Below are 26,269 nucleotides of genomic sequence, written 5' to 3' on the forward strand. Positions count from 1 at the left end.
TCATGAAGTCCAAGGAGCTCTCCGTAGACCTCCGTGATAAAATTATGGTGAGGCATAGATCAGGTCAAGGGTATAAAACCATTTTTAAAACTTTAAGTGTTTCCAGGAGCTCAGTGGCTTCAATAAATGTAAAATGGAAGACATTTGGAACCACCAGGGCTTGTCCGAGAATTGGCCGTCCAGCCAATCTAAGTAACCGGGCAAGAAGGGTCTTGGTCAGAGAGATGACAAAGAATCCACTCTAACAGAGTTTCAGAAGTCCTCCGCAGAGATGGGAGAACCTCCCGGAAAGACAACCGCCTCAGCAGCACTCCATCAATCAGGCCCGTATGGTAGAGCGGCTAGACGAAAGTCACTCTGAGTAAAAGGCACATGATCTGAGAGCATGAGGAAAAAGATTCTCTGGTCTGATGAGACAAAACCCAAACGCTTCGGGCAGAACTCCAAAAACCAGGCACTGCTCATCACCTGGCTAACACCATCCCCACGGTGAAGCATGATGATGACAGCAGCATGCTGTTTGGGGGGGGCTTCTCAGCAGCAGGGACAGGGAGACTGGTCTGAATGGAAGAAAGGATGAATGCAGTACAGAGAGGTCCTTGAAGAAAACCTGCTACAGAGTGCACTTGACCTGAAACCGGGACGGCGGTTCACCTTTCAGCACGACAATGACCCGAAGAATTCACCAAAAAAAGTGTTAGAGAGGCTTGGGGACACAACTCTGACTGTCCTCGAGCGGCCCATAGAACATCTGCCGGGAAGAACGGGATAAACTATCCAAATCCAGGTTGCAAAGCTTGGAGAGATTTTCCCAGGAAGACTCGAAGCTTCTAATTGCTGCTAAAGGGGCTTCTGCAAAGTGCTGAATTAAGGGTCCGAATACTTCTGTAAATTAGTGATTTCAGTTTTTGATTAAGAAATTTGCAAAAATTTCTGAAAACATATTTCACTTTGTCATTGTGGGCAATTGAAGGGCAAAAATGTACATTTTTATGCATGTAAAATTAAATCTACAATACGATAAAGTGTGTAAAAAGTGAAGGTGTAGCCTCCTCCACCGGGTACAACATGAAAAAGCTGCTCAGATATTAATGCACAACTGTAATAATAATAAACTACTATAGTAGTTTATTATTATTACAGTTGCAATATAATATAATCATAGGGAAAACACTCTCAGGGATCTTTATTTTGCTGAATGAGAACTTACTTTTTATATCTAAAGTAGCTTCTATTGTGCTGATAATTCTTATGTACTGAATTTGAACACAGGACTTTCGCTCATTATGGAATATTTTTACACTGTCGCATTTCCACTTTTACTTGAATAAAAGATCTGAGTGCTTCTTCCATCACCAATTACCTGTTGCAGTGCATAACCGTTAATCACTTAGTCGAAGCTGCAGCTACAGTACATCATTGGAGTCATTGGAAATCAAGACCAAAGCCAAAGTAATGTCTTAAAATTGCTCACATGGACTGACCAGCATACAAGAAGTCCCTTATATTATTTAGCAAAAATAATTTTTTTTTTTTTTTTTTTTTTTTTTTTTAAAATCAGAGAAATTCTATGACAGCAATTGGTAACTGAAACTTTTTATCCTTTATCAAAAATAATAACTGATTTCTGTCAATTGACAAAGTGATATATCAAGTGTATATGTCAGAACTGCTTATTTGAAATAGAGATATAAAACAACTATAGCTTCAGAAATGGAATCTTGTTTTTAGCATTCAGTGCGTCCCTGTGTGGCGGTCTACAGAGGCCATACCACCCTGCATATCACATGCAATGTCTCCGTGGGCTCATCAACGGTTTCCCAGCCCAGCATACGCTTTCTAGGAAGACGAGAAAAATCTCCTTTCTAGACACTTAGCTCATCGGGCGAAAAAAATGGAGGAAACCTTGAGAGAGGCAATTCAAAGAGAGACACCCCTTCTGTTGGTAGGAAGAGACAATTAGCCTACTGAAAATAGGATAAAAAAATAAAAATATTTTACACAGTTAGTAGAAATTCAAAACACAAGTTTTAATCCATCATAAATCCAATCAAATCAAACCAATAAACCAACACCAAGGCATATGAAATGTCCAGTCAAATAAGCATGAGATAGCAGAAGTTGCAATTATTTTTTATTTTTATTATTATTTTTCTCTACTCTCTATAAATTGTGGACTCACTTTCGAAGGGTATCATACAAATATTAAAAGAACATCATAAATCCTTGTAAAACAAAAGGACAAAGGATCCATACATTATCGTCAAAGTCACTATAAACACAAATGAAAACCAGCAGAGGCGTAAAGTGAAGTCAAACCACCTGAACACATTTTGCTAATCCCGATTTCTCATCATGGAATCAAGATTATTTGCTAATGTTTTCAGAAACCTATAGTATGGTTCATGGTACGTGATCTAAAACGTAGTCAAGTCAGATGAGGATATTGGCAATCTAAGGGGTTAAAATGCATGATGGAGTTACTTTCTGGAAGTATAAGTACGTCTGGGTTGTACTGGTGTTAAAGCCTGAGTGCTGCAGACCAACAATATGACCTCCGCTATAAAAGACGCTGTGGAAGCGACTCGGATCTGTATTTTCCAAAACATTTTTAAATATCTTTTAATCCACATCCTGACTCACCCATGTGATGATTTATCAGGTCTATTACACACACACAAAAAAACAAAAACAAATGTACAAGCGACTTGGACACAACGACAAAAAATTGCACACATTCTGTAAATTCAGGCTTGCAGCACACGAGAAGAAGCCTTCAGGGGCTGGAGGAAGTTTGCGTCTTAGGGGTAGATGGATGTTGTCATTTACTTTGTTGTCCTCTGCACAAAAACAGTATGCTCAGACTTTTTTTTTTTTTTTTTTTGAAATGTTTCAAACATGGAGAAGTTGAAGGCAAATATACAGACCCGCACTCTCCTATGCACAGAGAGGCCGTTCTCCCGTCTGTTTAGGATGATAAGGGAGCATCTTTGAAGTCAGCTGCAGCAGTTTTCAAGTTACTGTTGAAATGAGTAACACAGGCAGATTGACTGGGAAAATTCTTACTTTGCTCACACCGAGGCATTGAAAAGGCAAGGCTCAATTAACTATGTGATTGAGTCCTAACTCCTGGACTGCAAACATATTAATCACTATGGTAGGAACCAATTCCCTCGCCCCCAGCATACTCACAGCATTATGTCAATAATATACTTACATTTTTTATTGTTCTGCAGTGATTTAACATGAACCAACATCCAATGTAATATTTTTATTCCATACTAGTAAATAATAGATTATTGTTTACACCCAAATTGAATGAGCTATACATAAAGGGCGGGATAATGGTACCATTATTTTTGGTGTTTACTTCTGCTTGGACATTGTAAAGGGTCATTTCAACGAATGAAGGTGTATTTTCTTATTTAACTTCTAGCGGTAAGTAGCCGTGCAGAAGTCCGCCTGTGGGAACTCTTCTGCAGCACCAATACGATGGAGGTGAATGGGATTTTGTCAGTGGTGCCCACAGCACTGAACAATAACATTCAAAAAGTCAGCAACGACCAGCACATTTACATGCACTTAAGCCACTGGGTTACGCAGAGAAACCAGGTTACACATGTAACCTGACCACTTTCAACTCCGGTGTACATACAGCAGGGCATTAAAAAGTAGTAAAGATTTCTGTGTTACAGTGATACTTTCAATGAATAAAGTCTTTTGTACGCGCATACTTGTAAAAAGCCAATTAGAAAATCGGTTACTTGGCCAGAAAATGGTTTTTCTCCACGGGAAGTTTCTCTATTCTCTGAAGAAGTGACAGACAGACAGACAGACAGACAGACATCTCAAAGTCTGGGGGGGATCAGTGTCTTGCTCAAGAACACTTTGAAATGTTAACGAGAGCTGGGGATCAAACTTCCATACTCACAAATAATGGCCGACCAGCTCCACCCGAGCTACAGCTGCCCTTATTTAGACTAGACAGACTAGACAAACCAAACAGTTAATACAAACTACACACAGTAATACATCACACACACACACACACACACACACGCACACACGCACTCATTGTCAGCACCATGAGTGTGTTAGGCAAATTAAAGTCAAGGACACCAGCTGCCTTTGAAAGCAGCACCAAACAAAAAAAAAATGAAAGACACATCTTTCAAAGTCTGATAAACTCTAAAACATCAGACCCTGCCAGTGGTGAAAATGTACTTACACTCTTGCATCAGACATTCAAAAAGTGATCCTGAAACACTTCTCGCTCAGTCCTCTCACTAATATCAACAAGAAAAAAGAGCGCATGTTGCAGCTTACAGTGACAGTGATGTAATGACGGTTGCCCTCTGGCTCCAATAGGCCAACGATCCCACTTATTCCAAACCAAGCAACCACTGGCACAGTCAAAACATCTCTATGTCACAGTCAAAGTAACCAAAGTAACCACCTGCCTCCTCCAGCTGTTACAATTACAGAGTACTGCTCCCACTACTAAAGTACCATGATTTCTGCCTTGAGGCAAAACATATAAACACCGATTTTATTGTGGAAAATCCATGTAAGCAACTCACGCCTCCCTCCACATAAACCATTCAAAACATTTCCCTGAAAAATAACACACGACTGCCCTCTGGAAAGCTTGACTGTCTGCCTGCCTCCAAAACCTTGCCCATGATACTTCTACCATTTTGCCGGGTTGTGGATCCGGCCGCCCACCTCTCCATTATCGCCTCATTAGCAGGCTACAAACTGGCCCACCCTCCATTTTGGCTCCAGCCTCAATCAGCCCATTAATCACAGAAGAGCAGGGAAACCTTCTGTCCTCTGAAGGTTCACGATGTATTCTGCCGGCCCCTGCTGTGTGCGTGTGTGCGCGTATAGGCATGCTGCTGCATACAAATGATCCAGCTACATCCTGCCATCTGTTGACTGCTAAAAGCAACTGCACCAACACTCCACTGACACACACAGGTTCTTGATGCTCAGTGTCCATTCCTTATCTGTGTTCAAAAATGTTTATTTTTGAATTTTTATTCATGTTTATCTCATTGCAAGAACAGATGGAACAATCACTGCAACAAGTCTTCATAATTAAAACAACAAAAAAGGTTTTCAGTGCATTACAAAGTACATCTCATCCGAGGGTTGTCTCATCTGCCACTGATGTGGTTGAGGTATGATCAATTTAAATGCAACTACAACTACTTTGTTAAGGTTGGGTAAAGACCCTCTTCATGGCTTAAAAGGAACCATTTCTAATGTTGGCAGGAGAAAGAATGCAAAGCCAGGTCTACAGTGTGGAAGTCTTCATCTCGATCTGTTCTCTAACACCCTTCACAGCAGTACGACGACGTCACTCTATTCCTTTGATACTGAATGTGAACAAAGGTCTTTTTACGAATGCTGTCAATTTTCTGGAGAGAATAGTTGAATGGCCTCAAGAGGTTTTTTTCTAAATTCCGTAAAGACACTCATGGTTCCCAGAAGATAACTCCTCATTATTCTGGTCATCTCTTGGCTTTTCCTCTTGCACCACCATGAGATCTGGTTTTGAGTGAAATATCTCAGCAACCACTGGATGGATTGCCATGACGTTCTGCACAGACATTCACGTTCCCCTCGGGCTGAACTGTAATAACCTTGGTCATTCTTTAACTCTTCGTCTAGCGCCAACATCAGGTCAACATTTCAATTTGTCCGATGCTTTGGTTTGTGACAAAATATCTGCAAAACTAACGACTTTCCCATCAGTCTCAGCTGTGCCGTGCAACATGGTAAACATTATACCTGCTAAATATTCATATGTTAGCCTTGTCATTGTGAGCATGTTAGCATGCTGACATAAGCGTTTAGCTCAAAGCGTCCCTGTGCTGAATTGCGACCTCATAGACCTGCTGGTGTGTTTGTTGACTCTTGCTCTCATTAAATTTCACCCGTAACTTCAGCTAATCGTGCCAGACCTGTCTCCACTTTCTGATGTGATTTACCTTCTGTGGTGTTAATATTAACGAAGACCATGCGTTCATCATTCAGAGACTGACCCGTCTCGTTATGCTCAGCTGGCCATGCAATGACAAACTGCTGGTTGTTGAATATCAATCTCTTGTCTGTGAAATCTATAAACTGTTGCATTTTAATGTTTCCTGTGGAATGCCAGCATTGTTCTCGTTCCTACTCTAATTAACAAAAGTGTAGCTTGAAGGCTGAGAGTCATATTTTTTCTTAGTTAGCTACATAATTATCAAATAAAGAGTCACGGTTCAGAGTTGTTCAGTATCAATAATAGATAGGCCTTTATAGTAACTGTGGCTGACGTGTTTTTAACATTTTGTCATTTTCTACAGGTTGTTTTAGTCCAATATATTCAGCCATACAGCCATTCTGTATGCTGACATTATTATTATTATTATTATCATCATCATCATTCACATTCAATCTAAAAAAAAATTCATTATAAAAACAGCTACATAATTGAAAACATCACATGGCTAATCTCTTTTGGTAATAAAATGCAAAAAGGCCACATAAATGCAATTTGGGGGGAATTTGTGTGACATAAATAATGAATAAGCCCTGGCTCCAGGCCTGTTTGGCCCTGTAGAGGAAACTCAGTAAATGAATTCCTCCTGCTGTAATGATGTTGTAAACAAAATCAGAATCACTTTATATCAACTCATATGCCAAGTGCTGTGAATGTTAAGGTATTTATATCGGTTCAGCCTGTAGGTCTACTGGTTATTTAACATAATTATGGTACTGATATATAAAAACACAGTATACTGACATATTTAAATTTTGTTATTGTCAATACAAAACACACACTGAAAGCGTCACTTTATTAGATCAATCCGTCTACTTGAGGAAACCAAGCTTTACATTTCCCTTAAAATCTCAATTCAGCAAGCAATGGAAGGGCTTTGAATAATTCAGCCAATAATTCACGTCTTACCACTTTGTGCTCCCTCACTGCCAGGGGCCACTTTAGTTTAAACCTGTGGTTCAAAACCTCCGGGTCAGGACCCTCCCAAGAGGTTGCGAGATAAATCTGAGAGGTTGCAAAATGACTAACAGGATTGAAGAGAAGGAAAAACATTTCTGAAACACAAAATAATATTTATTTTTTTCTGTCTTTCCTTTTATCTGTCTTGCGTTAGTTCTTGAGGCCTCTGAAATGCATTTAAATGAAACAGTCACTGAAGGGAAATTCACCCTTTGGCTGAACTTTTCAAAATTCATAGATGAGAGGGCCAAAGTGTCACTCTCTCATGTCTGTCATAAATTAGCGCTGAAAAGCTTTGAGCGAAGTGGTGAATCATATTGTACTGAGCTGCTCAGTTCAGCCCAGGATGCAGCTGCACTGCAGGTGTGAGTATGTTTAACTCTCTATTTCTTCTAAGAAAGACTTAAAGGAAAGCGTTCCATCAGCTGTCCGCTGGCTGTAGATGTTTGGTTTACTGAGTCGCTTCCTTCTTGTCACACACACACACAAATCATCTTTCTATATTCATGCTTTTGCCTTGTGTACAGATTCGACTGGCATCGTGCCTCTGGCCTTGGCTCTTCAATCACCTCTCCCCTTCCACCGTCCAACCCTCCACCCCTCCATCTAACCATTCTTTGATCTCTCCGTCCCTCCGTCTGTCATCCCAGAGAGCAATATAAATCAACTCGTACCTCGGTGACAGCCGGCCACCCCAAACACCTATTCGGTTATTTACTTCAGTATGCCTCTGATCCACCAAACGAAGCCACATTAGCGCCAACACGGTCAACTCCACATATTCTCACATGTATCTGCACAGAACACTTTAGAGCAAACACACACAGACACAGACACAGACACACAAAATCTGCTTGGCTGCATTAGAAGGGCTGGAGGCACGTCTGTGAGAGCTTTCTCCCTTATTATTTTGTCCACAACCAGTCGTCTCTTATCCTCACCTCATTTTAGAAGCTATAAGCTAACAAATATGTGCGCACACACACACACACATGCATACTCACACACCCACACACACGCACACACAATATCGACACATGTGCTTGAGCCCACACACAGTTGGTATATTTGATTTGTGTGGATATAGATTGCTATGTTTTCATAGTGGAAGAGAGGGTGATGGGGGAGGGGACAAATGGATAAGGGCACGGTCCTCTAAAAAGGGGGAGCGAGGGGGGCTGCCACCTGGTAGATAATCTTTCAGTCTCTAAACACAGTGGAACAGAGGGTGAGAGGTGCCTGTCAATCAAGGTAAGGAGTCCCCACTGAGGTAACCCAGGTTATGGTTTTGTTGAGGGAGGGGGTAGTTACATGAGGGGGGATCAACGGACACCAAAACACCCTGAGAGATGACTTCTTTCTCAAAGAAAAAGCTTATCTCTAAATAAAAATTCAGTCAATAACTTCTCACCCCACCACAGATGTGCACAGACCTTTTTTAGGGACGGGGACAAAGAAAGAAATACGTGCACCTGTCCTGCGCACAGGGTTAGGCTTATGTTACAAATAGGTATTTGAGCTAACAAGAGGGACACTAGAGATGATTAAAGGACTCAAGCCCTTCAAGTGCACATCTGGAGTGACAAGGGAAAGTGAGGAGCAAAGAAGTGTCCCATTAAGCCATGGAAATGTCATGGTTTTACATAGAGGGCTCTTTGACATTCCAGGGCTATCGCTGTAAAAAAATTTTGACCAGACACATAATATTATGTAAAATGATCTAATTATTTTCTTTAATTCTTTGGATTTTTAGCTATGCTGAACATGTGGCTCTAAGTTAATGTCTGGCTGCCCAGCTCTTTTGTCCAGACTTAATTATCTTGACAACTATTCAATAGATTCCCATGAAATTTTGTGCAGACTTTTTTGGTTCTCTGATTGTATCTTTATCTGAATGATTCTGGTGATTCTCTGACTTTTCCTGTGGTACCAGCGGGAGGTCAACATTTGTGGTTTTAAGTGAAATGTCCCAACAGCTGTTGGATGAATTGCCACGAAATCTGTTCTGGACATTAATGTCACCCTCGGGAGGTACTGTAATAACTTCGGCGATCACTGAACATTTAATCTAACTTCATCCTCGGGTCAAAATTTCAATTGACATTCCTAACATCCTTAGCTGTACTGTTTAGTGCTATTTAGCAAATTTTAGCATGCTAACATTCTAAACCAAGGGGGTTGAACCTGATAAATATTTCACCTTGGAAACATTATACCTATCAGCATGGTAGCTATTAGTCTTTATAATACACCCCGTGTGGTTAATTGTAGTGTAAACTTCCCCCAAGGTTGCTAAAACCCCCAACAACCCCAGAAAATATACAGAAGACATGACCTCAGTGTCCTCCGTAGTAGCTACAGCCCTGCCCATGTCCGTCATGCACATACCTGCAGCCCACATGAAACTCATGTTGAATAGCACAGGACATTTCTGCACAGTGTCCCTGTAGTTGAATCCCAGCCATTTTCTAAACTAGCCATCTTTTTGCAGCTCCAAAAACAAGTCGAACATATCCATCACAGCTCTCCAAACAGCTTGTACACCACGTTCAAAGTGCTTAGCAGCCAAGTTGTAGTAAGGTAGCACACAGACTTTCTTCTGACGTCCACCAGAGGAAATATGAAGCAATTGGATGAATATCTCTGTGTTTTTTGGAACCAAATAAAAGGTGGAAATGCGACTCCAGTAGCTAGACAGCAGGCTGGCATGGAGATAGGAGGGCCAATTCACTGTGTTTGATGAAACTTCAAACGTCGGGGGGTTGTTTTGACTAACACACACAGTAAATGGTAAATGGACTAGCGCTTTCCTAGTCTTATCGACCAGTCTACACGACACATTCACCCATTCGCGCACACACACACACACACACACACACACAGGGCCATTCGGGGTTGAGCATCTTGCCCAAGGGCACTTAAACATGCAGACTGGAGGAGCCAGGGATTGAACCGCTGACCTTCCAGTTTGAGGACAACCAGCTCTACCTCCTGAGCTGCAGCCACCCCATGGGTTGACAGTGACTGTTTTCATTTTGAGGAAAAACCTATTACTATATGATAATTTCTGACTCTTCTCAGTTTGACTACACAGAAATGAAGAGGAGAGCAGGGTGCAGGATACAGCAGATGGTATATTTCAAATCCACAGCCCTGAGTAAGAGGAATGTGCTGTGCCAAGTTTTTGTGGTAGTTTTTGTAGTATTTTTTTTTCCCAGAGTGGATCTATTTCATGTTGCTTGGCTTAATACTGCCTTCTAGCCATCCTGGTAAGCTCTTGGTTGAGACTTCTGAAGTGGTAAATACAACGTATCACACAGCTTCCTGAGCAACATTAGTAAACTGCGGCCTGGGAGTCTCTTATCAACAGCAAGAGCGTGACATCCATGCCCAGAAATGTGACAAGTGATGAGTTAAGTGAAATTTAAATGTGTCACTACACAGTATTTAGCGGAAATTCTAAATATTAGCTGAAAAGAATTAGCCATATTAAAAAGTCACCACTCTGAAAAGCATCTATGTACCTTACTCAAAATGTGCTCTAACCGAAGAAACTATTAAAAGATCAATAGGACTATGAAATAAGTGTGCGATCCAGTCTGTGGATCAAACATATTTGCAAATGATTCTTCTGGTTAATTTCAACCTGGTTTGAGTGTTAACGTACATTTTCGACAAAGCACCACAATGTCAGAAAAGCCGGTACTACATCAAAGGGATACAGTAATGGACTCTCAAATACCTTCCTGCAGTGGCCACATCCTTCTGTTTCTGTTAATGAATAGACTGACCCGTCAACCGTGTCGCTCAGTACAGAATTGTAGAGGAGGAGGAGGAGAGGCAATTAGGGACAAAGATCTGAATGTGGAGAGAAAGAATGGGGAAACTGTTTTCTAAAGGGACGATGGGCTCAGCTAGGTGGTATTTTTGATGGTGTTTCTGAAAAAGTCTCATAGTGAGACACGAGACAACTCACTTTTTCCACAATAAAGTTTCCGCAGAAATTGGTAAGCGCTTACCTTCCCTGCAGGATTTTTTCTGTTTATTAAAAAGCTGCACCTCCGCAGCAGTTGTCTGAGAGCGAACTTTTCCGTCACTCTGGGAACAACACTGTACAATGAAGCCCAGCATCAGGCACCACAAAGAGTGGATATAGTGCAGGGGCCTGAAACAAGCAAACAATAATATGTACATTATGTGTAAGCTGGTGTGGGGCGCCATTAGGATCATAATAACTGGATCTAATGTCTCTGTCTGTCAAATAACTTTAAAAGACACTTCGTGAAGTAAGATCCCAGTCACTCATACAATATCATTGTCCTCAGACTAAAATCACATCAGATTGAACGGAATGAAGACTGTCGCTGCCATCAGTCAAACTCAACCCATGGTGAGGGGGAGGGCCAGACTTATCATGGCATCTCGCCCGGTGGTATGAGCGAGGAAACCCGCTCTAAAATTGTGTTTTACCTCGGCCTTGGGGTACGGTCACGATGCTCAGATTAGGGTGAACGCGTGCAGCTAACGTGGGTGATGGTGTGTATGTCTGAAGGAAGGGGGGGGGGGGGTCCTTCAGAGAGCGAATGAGTGAGCAACGCACCAGAAACAAGTGATTACCTACCTCCAGGCCTTCTTGTAAAATGTCACCCCTCTGAGAAATGGGTCTGTGGTGAGTGACCTGTAAACTCTGACATCATATGCTGTTCTGGTGTCTGGGCAATGTTTATTTTCTTCTCGAAAAAGAGGGATATTTTACTCCTTTTTCTATTTCTCTCTTTGCTTTTTTGGGTTTTTGAGGCTGGAGCAAAACACATAAGAATTTAGAGAGGGGGAAAAAAAAAACAAGGTTAAGGAAATGTTAGACATGTAAGAAAGTAAAGTTATGTCTGAATAAGCCAAAGTTCAAGGTGAAAAGTAAAACAAAAAAATGCATTAGAGATGCGGCTCCTGGGACATTTCGTACTCTAAAATGAAAAATGTTCTTCCTTCTGCTTTGTTTCGGTTTTAAGCACAATTTAAGCACAGGTTTTTCTCCCTACATTCTGCCACAGTTATCAGCTCCTCAGGTCAAGCTGAATCAACAAGTTTCAAACAATACCAAAAATTAGCAGACAGAATTGCATGAGAAGATTGACCCATACTGTTCACAAGCACTAAAGCTGTGTCTCCAGCAAGTCTTGTCAGTATCAAAATATCTAAAAATATCCAAAAGAACAGTAAAGGTTCCAGTGGTCACTTCACATTTACAGTTTAAACATACCTCTAACGATTTAACTGTTTAGAGTAATAGATGCTACTCAGAAGAGACAACATGACCCTAAAACTAAATGGGCTGGTGCTGGTTAAGGAAATATTAGCCATGGAAGAAAGTAAAGGCTGGTTATGTTTAAATAAATCGAATCTGGTGCAAGTAGAAAGTAAAACTGAGGGGAATTTTTAGGGAGATGTGGCTACTGAGACATTTTGGAATCTAAAACAAAATACATTCCTCTTTCCTTCGGTTCTGGGTTGAATTTCAAAAAGCACAAGCATCCCTCCCAAGCGTAAAGACTCGAAAACATATTCAAATCAGGTCTAAGATGGGAAATTATTAAAACACACATGCTGGCAAAGCCTCATCACCATCCTGCTGCGAGAAGGTCTAACCCTGCTCTCCGTGAGCAAGACAACCACAACTTGACCAGGTCTCGTCCATGCGCAACCGTGCGAAATCCGCAGCGCCTTACCAACAGCAACGTGTACATCACATTCTGGAAACTGAATGTGAACATACATATATATATATATATATATATATATATCATGCTGAAACAAAAAATTAAAGTAACTACTGTACAGGGAAAATGAGCGGGAGATCTTTGTTTCCTGACCCCAGCAGAGGATTTCAAAGGGCAATATAAACCCCCTGATATGAAAATTATGTCCTGTGATTATTTCCTAATAAGGCCAAAGTGATTAGAGTAATACCTGACTGATTTTGAAGTAGCAAAAATCACCTTTGGAAACACAGAAAAAAAAAAAAAAAAATCCACACAACCTCACTTCCACACATAAACAGTTTTCGACAATAGGCCTGCTTGATTTTCAGTCCCCTGGGGAAAGCATCTAATGTTACTGCCCTCTGTGAGTAATTGGTAATTAAACTGATGTGAACAGACTTCTGAATTGCACTTTTCAAGCCCAGGGTCGGTCATTCTCTGATCTCAATATGGGGTCACCTTCATGAAAAAGGCTACAGAACACTAATTTCATCCCGGCTCTGATTATTTCCTTGTTTCTCTAACTTAACTGCTACAGTCCTCAAGCCTCAGCTTCCATCTTCCATCCCCTTTCCTCTCTTTTACTTTTCCAGAAAGCCCAGTCAATCAGCTCTTTCCCAAACCTATACTACCACAAGGAAATCTGCCTCCCCCGCCCCAGTCTTTGGTTTTGGCCCGAGCTACGTAGACACATTATGTGTTTTTACCCTTTGACCCAAAGCACAAAGGGCCGTCAACCTAAACCCTCTTCTAGCCCTTTGTCTCTTCCTCAGGCTGCAGCTTTACTCTGTCCAAGCTCAGGTCTGTCCCACTGGAGGGAAGGTAAAGCCTATCATTAATTTAAACTGCAGGTATTTCTTCAACTTCAAGCTAGCATGGCTCCTCAGTATGAGAGCTTACGAAACTGAGCTTTTACAGGAATTTTGTTACCATCACCACCTCCTTCACAAAGATGGAGATCTCCCACCTTGCATATGAAAAAACCAGCAGGGTGTTCAGGTTAAGTGTGTCTCATTGGCATTGGCTTTTTTATTTTGCACTAGTGGCAGAGGTTGCCTCAGGCCAACCTTTTAAAGGGTGGCAGCGTTACGCCCATTGCATTATTTCCTGTGTAACCTCTGGCATCTTATAGATGACCTGGAATACCACCCACTCACTCTCTTGTTGCAACACCTGTGTTCTCAGCCACCATTTACTTTTCATTTATTCACCTTGCAAATTTCTGTAAAACTAAAAATTGATTTGATTTTGCAATTGACTCATTGTTTGTGAGTCCTTTATACTGTATCTGTCAAGCTTTGGTTGCAAAACTTCGACATCCTTACATCTTCCCAAGTGAACGTTCTGATGGTGAACAGATGTCGATAAGGCAGCTGTTTGGATATAGCACCGAAATGTGTGAAGGCACTCTGAGCTACTACCTACATTGTTTACTATAGTCAGGAGCTAAAAATTTTCCTGACACGGAATCAAAGTGTTTTTTAAAAGCTTAATTTTACTGCGTTATTCCAAATGATGGTGTGAAAGTTTTTTTGTTGGGTTGATTAGTTTTGGGGGTTTTTTTTGTTTGTTTTTTTAAAAGCAAAAAAAAAAAAATCACTTTTTTGCTATCTGCCTCATCTTGATCCTCCCTCTGACAGTAGCAGTGTGATGCAACACCATAAAACATGAGTACTGGTTTAGTGATAGATTTATTTTACTGCAACTAATAAGACATCTGGTGAGTTGGCTTCTTTGCCTTTCAGACTTTAATAACAGTTAATGAGCCCGAGAAATATGGTAAAACTGCTATAAAAACAAACTTTCTTAATTATACTTACGTTTATAAGCTGTCAGAAATCAATATTAAGTAAATAGAAATAATAACAAGAGTCAATCTCCACCACTTACTCTTAATGTAAATTAAAATTGAACGCTTGTAATGTTAAAGATAAAAGAAGCACCTTTTTTTTTTTTTTTTTTTAAACTAGGGGCCGAAAAAATAAAGCAAAAAAAGAGATATCAGGGACGTACAGCACATGTGTGCCCGGTGTTTATTATTAATAGTGTCGGATAAAAACACATAGAGTCAGAAGAGGCAAACTCATTAATTTAAAAACAAAAAAAAAAACTAAAAAACCCTCAAAATCCATTTTAGGTGGGAAGCAGCAATGAAATGGTGATTTAGAGTTACTGTTGATCAATTAATTACGTTATCTTGTCATGTCCTCTGAAATAAATTTACATCAAACGTAGTTGATGGAAACACTGACTCACATTTTATTTTGCTGAAATTTCATAAATTTACTTACAACTGTCACATTGCTCCATAGTCCCTTTTCTCCAGCCCCATGCGCCTGCTACGGATGCCGGGCCTCCCCCCTCTCTGACACAGGGCCATGTGAGAGACCGACCCTGTGGCCAGGGACCTGGGGAAGTCAGATTGATTAAACAAGCTGCTGGCATAATGTGATCATGTATCAGTCAGCCCACACGTTTAGCTCCATAATTCTTTCTCCATGGCAGCCTGTCTCCGCTCCAGCTTTGGCCTTTTGAAGTTGAGATCTCACAAATCCCCCCCTCCCCTCTCTGCCTCCATCTAGCCGTCTATTTTTCCCCACTCCATCTTCCCCATCCCACATGTCCCTCTGTCCATCCTGGCTGCCAGCGTTCCTTCACCCTTAATAACTCCTCTCACCCTGTCCATCCTGACCTCCGGCATGCCTTCGCCCTCGATAACTCCCCTCACCCCATCCGTTTGTCCCTCTCGCACTGCTTCTTCCCATCATTAGGCGTTTTACCCCGCTCGGTTCCCCTCCTCTATTAGCCGGCTGTGTAGTAGAGTGTTGCTTTGCTAATGGCACTCCAAGGGAGCACAGAGATAATACTGTTGGCTTTAATTAAAGACATTAAAGGGCTGGAAAGACACAGAGCCCCCGGGATGATGTGTTCTCCTCTCACACCTCCCGAAATACCTCTCTCTCGTCTCTTCTCTCTCCATCACTTTTCCTTCTCTTGCCTTTGCTGCCGCTCAGTTGCTTCCTTTCTTCTTGTGTTGAATCACCATTTCCCTCCTTCTCCCCCTACGCATACTCTTACTCCTACCTCTTTCCTGTGTTTCCACTGATGTGTGTTTCATTCTCTTACTCCCCTCCACCCTGTGTATTTTATTTCTTTTCCATTAAGTCTTTTTTCCTCTGTCTTTGCCTCCCTTTCTGTCTCCATCTCTTTCTTCCCCTCCCTATCCAGAAAATATTCTCCTCCCCTGCCTCGTTCTTGGCACCTGGTGACTTGTGAATATCTTCATTAGTTTTGAGGCCTAGAACTTTGTTTGCTATTAATTAGTGTTTTCCATGTGAGTTTGATCTACATCACAAGATGTTTGCCAGCTTGTAGAAACCTGCCTGGCTCTGTTTTCCTTTTTTGCTGGCAGAAGGCAAGTACTGATAACTTAAATTTAGATACTGACGGTAGGGACTAGCTGTGCACATTTTAAAACTGCGTGCTTCTGTTCATGTGTGGATTAGGCCTGTTCCTAGAGTCCCTGGGCTCTCAAATATGGCGAACGACAGCATAGGACTTGGGAGTGGACATTATGTTGCACTGCTACTATGATGGGAATGGCATGGAATGATAATTAACCATTGGTTGTGGACAATGTTTGACACACCATATTGCCCCTATCAAGACAAAAATGCTGACAGATGTTTTTACATTGTACGGCAAAGAAGCAGTTACCGATATAAAAAGTTAATGTTTTACAGGTTGCAATATCAAGAACATTTACCAAGCAATGTCTGTCTGACTCCTCTCTAAATCATAGGTTAAACAACTTTAAAATAAAAATTTCCTATAAGCAAACCTTATATCCCTTTTAGTAATTTCTGCCAACTTAAACCCAAATTTCTGCAATAAATACATCTGATTATTACCTTTTCTTTCATTGTCAGATAGCCGCCTGAGTATTAAACCTGAACTGATCATGGGTCTCTAAACGTTACCAGCCCAGGTACAACCTAGCACAATCTCTAGCAGACTCAACTACTTTGTCTACTAACAATTAATGATACGAATTTAGAAAACTGGAGATTCCCCAGTTTAATGTTTGAATGTAGGGCATTCGCTGTGAATTCATATCATCAACATTTAATACAGCAGTAAAGACGGGTGAACTGTGCACTGCCAAATTAAAAGGGGCACAGATAACCAGCTGGGAACAAGCACAGTCAATTATTGCAGCGTGACGTTACATGTAAAAAAAATGTAAAGCACTTATTGCAATTGTGGAGGGCAAGTCATGCTGGGAACAGAAGGGACTCAAAAGTTGCTCAAAACAACACAGTTTTCCGAAAACGTACGACACAATGTTAAAAAGTAAATGTGTTCAACGGTGGCTGATGACAGTGCGTCAGGGGAGTGGCAGTGAATGAGTTTGTGCAAACATTTCAACACGTCCCACAAAGCAGCAATCAAAGCTAAATGCGGCACTGTCCATCAGTGCAATACTCTCGCATGCAACCCTCTTAAAGTTTCTGCGTTTGTGTTCATAAGTAGGTGTGGGCATTCAGTCAAACTGTGTTAGGCACACACATGCTCGCGCACACAGCCCTTTGTCAGGTAAGATGTGCACTTCAAGGCACTGTTTAGTCTGGCTGGTTGTGCCTCCCTGTATCTCCATTTAGTCATTATTGAAGGCACATCTGCTCTCTGTGAGCTGGCTCCTCTTTATAATCCCATCATCCACCATGCAATTTCACACACACATACTGACACACGTAGACCCCCACACACACACACACACACACACACACACACACACACACACACACACACACACACAGCTTGACAGACCTGATTGGAAGCACATATGCACATCCACACACACACACACACACACACACACACACACACACACACACACACACACACACACACGCAGACATTCCTGCGAGCTAACTCATATGCATAACGATGTCTGCAGAGAGACACACACACACTCACACTACCAGCACACACACCTAAAGGTGAATCACAATGGTGGCAAGGCACTTTCCGATCATCTCACATGAGCTCAACACCCCTCCATAAATAAAAAACCGCCTTAGCACCACAGGGAAGGAAACAACATTTGGAGAACAGATTAAAGAGGGGGTTTCTGTGGCGGAGGTATGTGAACAAGTGTGTGTGTGTGTGTGTGTTATTGTTTTGTAGAGCTGTGTATCACGTTGTGTGCGTTCATCAAAACAGGTTCCTGGGTCGTATAGTGATGAAACAGCGAGTCCACTTTCATTTCCTGATACACTATATACTGTGCAGGAGCCTGCAAAGGGATGTGAGGATGAACTATTTGTATCAGTGTTACCTCCAGTGTATGTATATGTGCGTGTGTGTGTGTGTGTGTGTGAGAGCGTGTGTGTGTGTGTGTGTGTGTGTGTGTCTGTGTGAGAAGGAATGAGGATGACTGAGTCACCCTCTGGCTTGCCATCCTTATCCCTGGCACCCTGTGCCCTGTTTAGCCCTACGGGTTAGGGTTCCTCTCGATTCAGTCAAGCAGACGACAGGAAGAAAAAAAAAAAAAAACGAAAAGCACAGAAAACAATTAACTTTGATAGAGAAAGGAGTGATGGGGGGGAGCCAGAGAATTTAGGTGGAATTGGAAAAGGGACTGAGGGAGTACATAAGAAAGAAAGTGAGAGAGCGAGGAGATGGATTGAAAGACAAGATGAGACAATATGAGCAGTAGTGACATATCCTGTTGTGGTATTCACAAATGTGTTCAGTAATGTAATCAAAATGCTTACAAAAAGCTAATACAATATATTCCGTTTATTTATTCCCATATCATTTTGATATATTTGAGGGATAAAAGGTGCTCATGAGAAAAAGCAAAAAGCATTTTAATAATTTTCGCAAAAACACAAATGTTCCTCAGAGCTACATTTTACAAAGAAAACCTGCATCTCTATAAATGGCCTTATGAGTAAGAGACACTCTAATCCGCCTTTGCAGAAGTATCTGTATGCAGAATGCATATCTGAGGTAACATTAAGAAAGTTTCTTTTTTTATATTTTATTTGGAAATGTTTTTATTTATTTTTTTTATTACCCAGTTTGTTCATGTCCAACATCTCTGAAAATTGTTCACCAACGGCAGCATTTTTCAAGTGGTTATTTCCTTAAAATGAGTGTGGGCACTGAAGTAAGGAAAGTAAAATCAACAAAGCTGGACAGACACTATGGTTTTTTTGATCTTGTATGCTGCATTAACTCAGACTATGCATTTCAATCACCCATTCTGCAGACCAAACACGTACAACTTCTATTCTCACATTACACTTCCACTGGGCACGTACAACATGGATGCTCACTCTGAAAATAAACACAGAAACCCTAATCAGTTTTGTCCATTGACAACTTCAACCGAGATTTGTTCAGAACATCCACAAAAAACACTGTGGAAAAAAAGAGAAGGGCTTTGTGAAATTTTACCTTCAACAGAATTCAACAGGAGCTAAAGAAGCACCTGCAGATGACTGGCAAGATGCAGACAGTATCATCTGTCCTGTTTTATTTCTATCACAGCACAGTCTCAGTCAAGACTACAGTTGGCCACAGCATGTAAAATACTACTAGTGAAATGACCGATCATCCAACTTGGGAAGTGATTTGGGTCATTCTTGAATAAACAAACAAAATCACGAATATCAGCGCTGTATGAGAAAAGATACTGACCAGGCAGCCAACCCGACTCTGACAAACCTTTTTCCTTCGCTATATGAACGTCAAACCACTGAACACTGTCGTGACTATCACCCGATATCCTACTTAAGAATAGTTAGATAAGAATGAAGTCCGAGGACACATGTATGTCATTTCCAGCAACCAATGTCTTGCAAATAAAACTTGATTACGATTTCAAGAAAGCAGACAATCATGCATATTTTACTTGTGATCTCTAATCCCGTATTCACTGCCTTACATCAGTTTGATTTAACCTTGAAGCTTTAAAAGACTGAACTTAATACTGATTTGCTGAAGCTCTGTCTGCATTAGTAAGTCCAACATGTTGCCAGTGCACACTGATCATTTCAGTCAGTAATCTGGACAGTAAAATTATTTTCCGGAGGAGGGGTTGTTGTAATTAAAAAGGGACCTACCGCAGGTAAAAACACAGTCACATCTGCCTCAAGTGGCTCCTTGTGTCAAAATGCCCATTGAGGGTTAAGACACTTCCCTGTGCATTTCCCACATTTTCAACACACAAAAACTGCTCCTAAATGCATGAATCTTCTTTTCTGTTTATATACTCTTATATTATCTATTTTATTCATTTCCCTGTAAAAATCTTTGTCTTTGCTGCAGCTATAACACAGTTCTCCTGCAGGGATCTTTTAAGTTTCATCTAAAGAGTGATACTGGCCTTTTCTGCAAATAGTTATTACTGGTCCGCTAAATGAAAAACCAGAAAGAGTGTATATCGCCAAGTTCGAGAGTTACTAGCATATTAGCTGGAGAAAGTCCCTCATACCTTCATTCTGCACTGGATCAGATTTCCAGGGTCCAGAGGCAAAAAAGACCAAATCAGCAGACCTCCTCTGGTAATACTAATGCTGCCCTGAGAGGGATTAAGAGGAGCAAAAAAACAGGGCGGTAGAGATATTTGATGGAGGAGCGAGGAAAAGCTGAAAGTGCTTAATTTAACACGAGAAGCATCATACAATATTCATGAGAATATGTTTTTCTTAATGTAGGTGGTAGTTTGACAGCAGGAGAAGTAGGTATTTCTTCCCAATCTGTTATGTCGATACCACCTGTCAGTGTATCCAGTTATGCTGAGTGATTTAAAGCTTTATATCGTCAGCAAAATTACCATCCAAGTGTAGCCAAGTCAATTCAAAAATAGGGGCTATACTGATTTATGAATACAGCACGTCAGAAGGGAAATTTTAAAATCCCCACTGCGAGACAGCGTGATTGTTTCCTATCATCAAAACAACGGTGACACTTCGCGAGGGAAACATTTGGAAGTGTGCATGCCGAATCCATACGTGCACGGGAAACCGTCTCAGTGGCACTGGTGCAGCGCCATCTTGACAATTTACATATTCCAGCAGCACAATGAGACAGTGCAAGAGTAGCAGGACCTCACACACACACACACAGTGCAAAGAAAGGCGAACACCTCCCTACTGAAAACTTAAGAGAAATGCAGAGGACAGCAAGAGTTCATTTAAGATTTATTCCTCATTTTCCCCTTTGGAAGTTACAACCAGTCTATGACACAAAGAGACTCTTGAGGTGGGGCTTCAGTGGCACCTCAGCCCCTCGCTCTTTCCTCTCTGAACACTCTGCTACCTACTGACAAAACCTAGGGGAAATATACAGCGTAAGAAGAGCGCTGATGGGGTTTAGCTGCCGTTTGTTGTCTCATTAGGCTGCTTCTGGTGTCTCTGTCTCCAAACCAGTGTTTAGCTTTGGCACAACAGAAAACGGACGCTCCCTATCATGACTCAGTTGTTCTTTTCTTATCAACGTTGCTATAAGAACATTTTGTACTATCCTATACACCATGACATCAATGCGGGGTGCCGATATCGCTGTTGATGATCGTTATCAATGACTCAGCAATTTGCGTTTGGTTACAATAGAGCAGTCTTTTTTACATTATTCAGGAGGAATAGACGCTGATAAAATCTGATCACTTCCCACCCCCAATTGATTTTTTTCCCCATACACAGCACCTTTAAAATCCTCATCATTAAATAAAATTTAAAAGATTAAAATAAAATAAAAAAAATAAAAAATAAAAAACTCTTGAGATTGTGGTACCTGCCCTGCTTCTTCTACTGTAGAAAAAAAAGCACTAATTCACCATTACATGCATCCACTCCATCAGAAAGCCAAAAATTAATAAAGCAACCGCAACATCCCTTGTTTTAAGATTAGACAGGGACCCTTATTAAACGTCACCTCCCTCTGTACTGTATCAATAAAGCAGCTGATAAAAAAACACATGAATCAGCTGAGACGAATACATTCATTAAAAACAAAAACAAAAACTGGGGAAGCAGCATGACAGCATGACGTACCATGATGTATAAGGGTTATTTCTGCTCGATTAATTATCTAATCTTCTCACATCTTCTATGTATTTGCATAAAGGTCGATGATTGAAACTTATTTAACATATTATTTTGTCAGAATTTTGCTCATAGCTTGTGCAACATTTTAATGGAAACATGAGTACAGACAGAGCCAGTGATCCATTTTGTGGATTATATTCAAGACTCAACAGAACAAAGACGGAGTTGGTCTGAGGATTGTTCCTGTGAAGCCCCTCCCTGCTATTACCAGCTTTCACAAAGAGCATCGATTATGAGGCATGGTGCTTCCTCTCTGCTTACCGTAACAATTTCAAAAGATGGTTAAGGGCTTACAGTATCTGCACTCTACTAATACCACACTCTGCTACCCATAATTACCAATTTTTCAAGTAAGCAGATCTGCACTGCGCTTCATAATCATTTCTGCACTGTAAAGATCTGTGATAATAAAAACTTGTGGACAGCGGTGCGACGGAGAAAGTGCCCGGGAGCCAGGGTATTGATTTAATTTACCTCTGCCGGTGCTGGGACTTGTATACAGGTGTCTGCTGATTCTGTTGCGGAGTTATTCCACGCTTTGCTGGTAATGCAGTGGAAGAGTAATGCAAGGAGACATATCAAGGTCGTCTCCTCCCTCAGCAGCTACCACAGAGGTGCATCTTAACCAACTCATTGTCCCAGCAGCCAGCTGTTCAGGACTGGTTGCATTGGCCAGCTGTGAATGAATGCAAACTAGCTGTATCACTGTGAAATGGGCCGTGGCTAATAAAAAACAAGTGCCCTTTGAAAAACTTTCCCTAGTGAATATAATGTTAAAAAGGTACATTTAAAACATCAATATATCAATGTCAAAGTAATTATAAACACTTGGCACAATTACCATCAACAAATGAGATCAACGTGGAGACACCTGACAGCAGCAGTGGTTTTTCTAATGCTAATGTTTCTTAAAAAACAAAAAACACAATCCTCATAATTACTTTAGGTGATAAAGATATCTTTAGGCAGAGGTTTTATGTTTAATTTTAAATATGGCTAAAACTAACAACTATTTTAATTATCAATTAATTTATCAATTGTCTAGAACTGCTCTATTAATCATTCAAAAAAAATAAAAAATAAAAAGTTCCCATTCAATTAATGCTTATCACAAGTTAACAGTAAGTAGTTTTGTCAGACTAACAGTCAAAAATCCAAAGATCTTCAGTTCGCAGCGATATAAAAACAGAATAGCAGTAAATCCTCACATCTGAGAAGCTTAGACAACAAATGTTACTCATTTGTCCTTGTTAAATGATGATTGATCAGTTATGGAATTGTCAGCGCTAGAGAATATTCCACATAACCACAATGTCCATTGTTCAAATCCGGCCATCGACCTTTGTTGCATGTCATCCCCCCCCAACGGTTTCCTGTCCCCTTCTTCACTAATAACTGTCCAATAAGTCAAAAACTCAAAAATATTAATAACCTAATAGTGACATTAAAAGGGATTTTTCTTCTGCAAAAAAAACTCAAGCAAATAAGCTTAAATTACTTTTTCCCTTAAAAGCAGAACCCTCTTCCTGCTTTGTGTCAAACAAAATTTTCAAATGTCCAATGAAATCCAGAGAGTCCACTATAAAGAATGCAAGTCTTGTCTGTTATCTTATACTCATGTCTCAAATCTCATTTTTGATGAGTTTTGTTGTAATTTGTCTTGTTTGTTTTTCATTGCAGCTTCTATAACTCAGCTGTCCTCTTAGTTACCTACTACACCTATTTTTTCTCTCCTCTTTCCACATCTTTTCATATTTATATGTATGAATTCCACACAGTGCAGAAGTCAAAAACAATAACAGACTGCAGGCACAGAACTACAGTATGTACAGTCGTCTATAAAACCAGTATCTATAATTAATATTCCCTGAAGAAAGCAGGGCTGCGATAAACTTCATAATCAGTTCTGCGTTGTGAAGTTGAGAGTTAATAAACACTACTGGATGATGTCGTTGCAGAGAGATTGCAAGAAAACCAAGGTATTGATTTCACTTCATCTACAGCTGCTGTGAATCACAAACAGGTGTCAGATAAAAAATGTTTCTCTTTTATTGGGGCCCCCTCGTCTCCAGCACGGAGGTGACACATCAGTGTCAATGACTCTCATCTCCAACTGAGTCATAAACAAAAACCTATTTTCATATTCTTTAATTTGGTACCACAGAATCTTAAGGAGTCAGCCTGAAATTATTTTTTTTCCTTCCAGATTTACATTTTTTCAACCAAACAAAACTGGTCTGTCAATATACTTACACAAATCCTGAGTAACAAAAGTACAGTCTTTCATCATTAGAGGCAGTAAAGTTAAGGATCCAGGGATAGAAAGTGCTTATTTTCAGATTTTTAAAAAAATTGCTGCATTTAGAGTAGTAAGACATCAGACCTATTACTATATCTGTGAGTAAGTGTCCGGAGACTATAGCGGCAAAAGTTTCAGTACAGTTTGGGCAGTTTGCATTCTTGTGTTCTCCACCATTTGTGATGTTGGGCAGATAAATGAGATTTATTTGCCAACTGCAGCAACTGATGATTTGGCCACTAAAACGAAGGAGAAACTTCAACATATTGTGTCAGGTATTTCAATTCTGTTTTTTTAGTGACAGAAGGTTGAAAAAAAGTTGTACAAACAAAACCTTAAAGTAACACTTGCTCTTTTGAGTCAAACACTCACTCGCTGAAAAGAGGCTTTCAAAGCTTCTAGCTTGCTCCTGCTCGGGGGAGACAGCAGCACTCAGCTGGCATTCATGGTGGGTACAACAGATTCCAACGGTGCCCCAGATCCACAGCAAAAACTCTATCGAAATGTCCGTAGAAACTTCTCCTCCGACCATCTGTGTGTTCTGTGTTTTTTTTTTGGGGGGGGGGGGGGATTGCCAAAGCACTGCCTCCATTTCAGTCCTCACTTCATAACCTTCTGGAACTCGTGAAAGGGTCCGTCCACTGTCTGCACTTCTGTTGCTCAGAGCTTCTATAGCCTAGCTCACTCATTAGCTACCCTCCTATCAAATTTTAAAAAAAAGTGCTCGTGACATCTAGCAGTCATATATGACAGCATCAGTTTTTCAGTGAATGCCCCAAAACGACATGTTTACATTCAGACGACAAAGCCCTCTAGTTGTCATAGTTACTATAACGAGGGCAAAGGGATAAAGTCACTGTTATATAGCGGTAAAGTCTGCATAGGGAGGAGGTCAGGGTGGATGGATGGGTCAACAAAAACACTGGACTGTGTCCGTTTCTCATTTCAAACCAAGAGTTAACATGGCCATTAACAACGACTATGTCTTTATTACTGTAACAATGACGATGAAAGTCGTCTAGCCTTAACTAAGTCAGTGGCATATCTCCTGCCGCCATAGGGGCGCCAATTCAGGAAATGCTCCTACAGGTCATATCGGAGGGTAGGGACAAATGACCTGTAGGTCATGTAGGTTGGAGGACATGTTGCTGGCCTCAGACATTTAAAAAAAAAAAAAAAAAAAGGTTTCTAATTATTTCATTGGTTTCAAATAATCCTGAAGATGAATTCATTTTAAATGACCTGACCAGATTTTGTACTTGATACTATAGCACATTTCTTTTTTTCACAGAACTCAACTTTGGTGTCTCAACCCACAGACTGTAACGAAGGAAAGCAAGCTCAGTAATTAATGTGATCAGATTTCATTATATAATGATTTGTTATCAGCTTTGGCAGTGACGTGGGAGTAACAGCAAAACATATTTGTCTTGTATTGACAGTCTGCACACACGCACACTGTGCAAACACACAGACACAGACAAAAAAAAACAAAAGAAGACTGAGGGGAAGAGAGATAAAGTGTGCTGTTGACTGTCAGCACACTTTCATGTATACTTGGAAACACAACTGCACTCTCACCCACGCAGTCCCATACAAAATCACTAGGAGATAAAAATAGCCTTTGCAACAGTATTAGAGCACACGGCCAATTAACTGGTATTGTCTTTAGAGTCTTTGAGCACTCCAGAGGCTACACAATCCCCCAGTGAGAGTACACAGCCGTTAGCTAAAAACAGACATCAGCTTTTGTTTTAGATGCAGAAAGGAGATAAGTGGAAAATCCCCCCTCGGATACTCAAGACTGTTATGTTGAGCATAATCAATCTGGAATATTCAGTACAGTCCAGAAGACTTTTACTGCAGTCATTCTTCCTTTTGGACCACTCACTTTCCACCAACTTGCCTTATCTTCTGCTGCCGGCACCTTAATTTTCCCAAAATGCCATTCGACAACCCCCTGAGGAAAGGCATGAACCTTTCATTCAGCTGAGGATTTCATGAAAACGTATCTTAACAGAAAAGAGAGCCCCAGCCCTCAATACCACGGTTTTGTGCCAATGTGCACCACAGAGTACTT

At 40.8% G+C, this 26,269-nt stretch overlaps 1 protein-coding gene and 1 long non-coding RNA gene across 3 annotated transcripts in view; both read right to left on the reverse strand.

Annotated features, from left to right (window-relative positions):
- pvrl2l (PVR cell adhesion molecule related 2 like) overlaps positions 1-26,269 on the reverse strand; it is a 304,682-nt gene that overhangs the window by 276,569 nt on the left and 1,844 nt on the right. The window contains exon 3 of the mRNA XM_040121387.1: positions 15,060-15,176. Coding sequence (XP_039977321.1) covers positions 15,060-15,176 — 117 coding nt within the window. The remainder of the gene's footprint in view (positions 1-15,059; positions 15,177-26,269) is intronic.
- On the reverse strand, positions 2,079-11,801 carry LOC120786172. 2 transcript variants are annotated; one of them, XR_005706666.1, is made up of 5 exons: positions 11,631-11,801; positions 11,029-11,174; positions 10,752-10,867; positions 2,928-3,020; positions 2,079-2,840 (listed from the first exon to the last, which is right to left on the reverse strand). It is a non-coding gene; the product is annotated as an uncharacterized LOC120786172 (long non-coding RNA). The 2 variants fall into 2 exon arrangements; XR_005706667.1 differs by lacking the exon at positions 10,752-10,867.

The sequence above is a fragment of the Xiphias gladius genome, chromosome 24 (assembly GCF_016859285.1).
Source record: "Xiphias gladius isolate SHS-SW01 ecotype Sanya breed wild chromosome 24, ASM1685928v1, whole genome shotgun sequence".
Lineage (NCBI taxonomy): Eukaryota > Metazoa > Chordata > Actinopteri > Istiophoriformes > Xiphiidae > Xiphias > Xiphias gladius.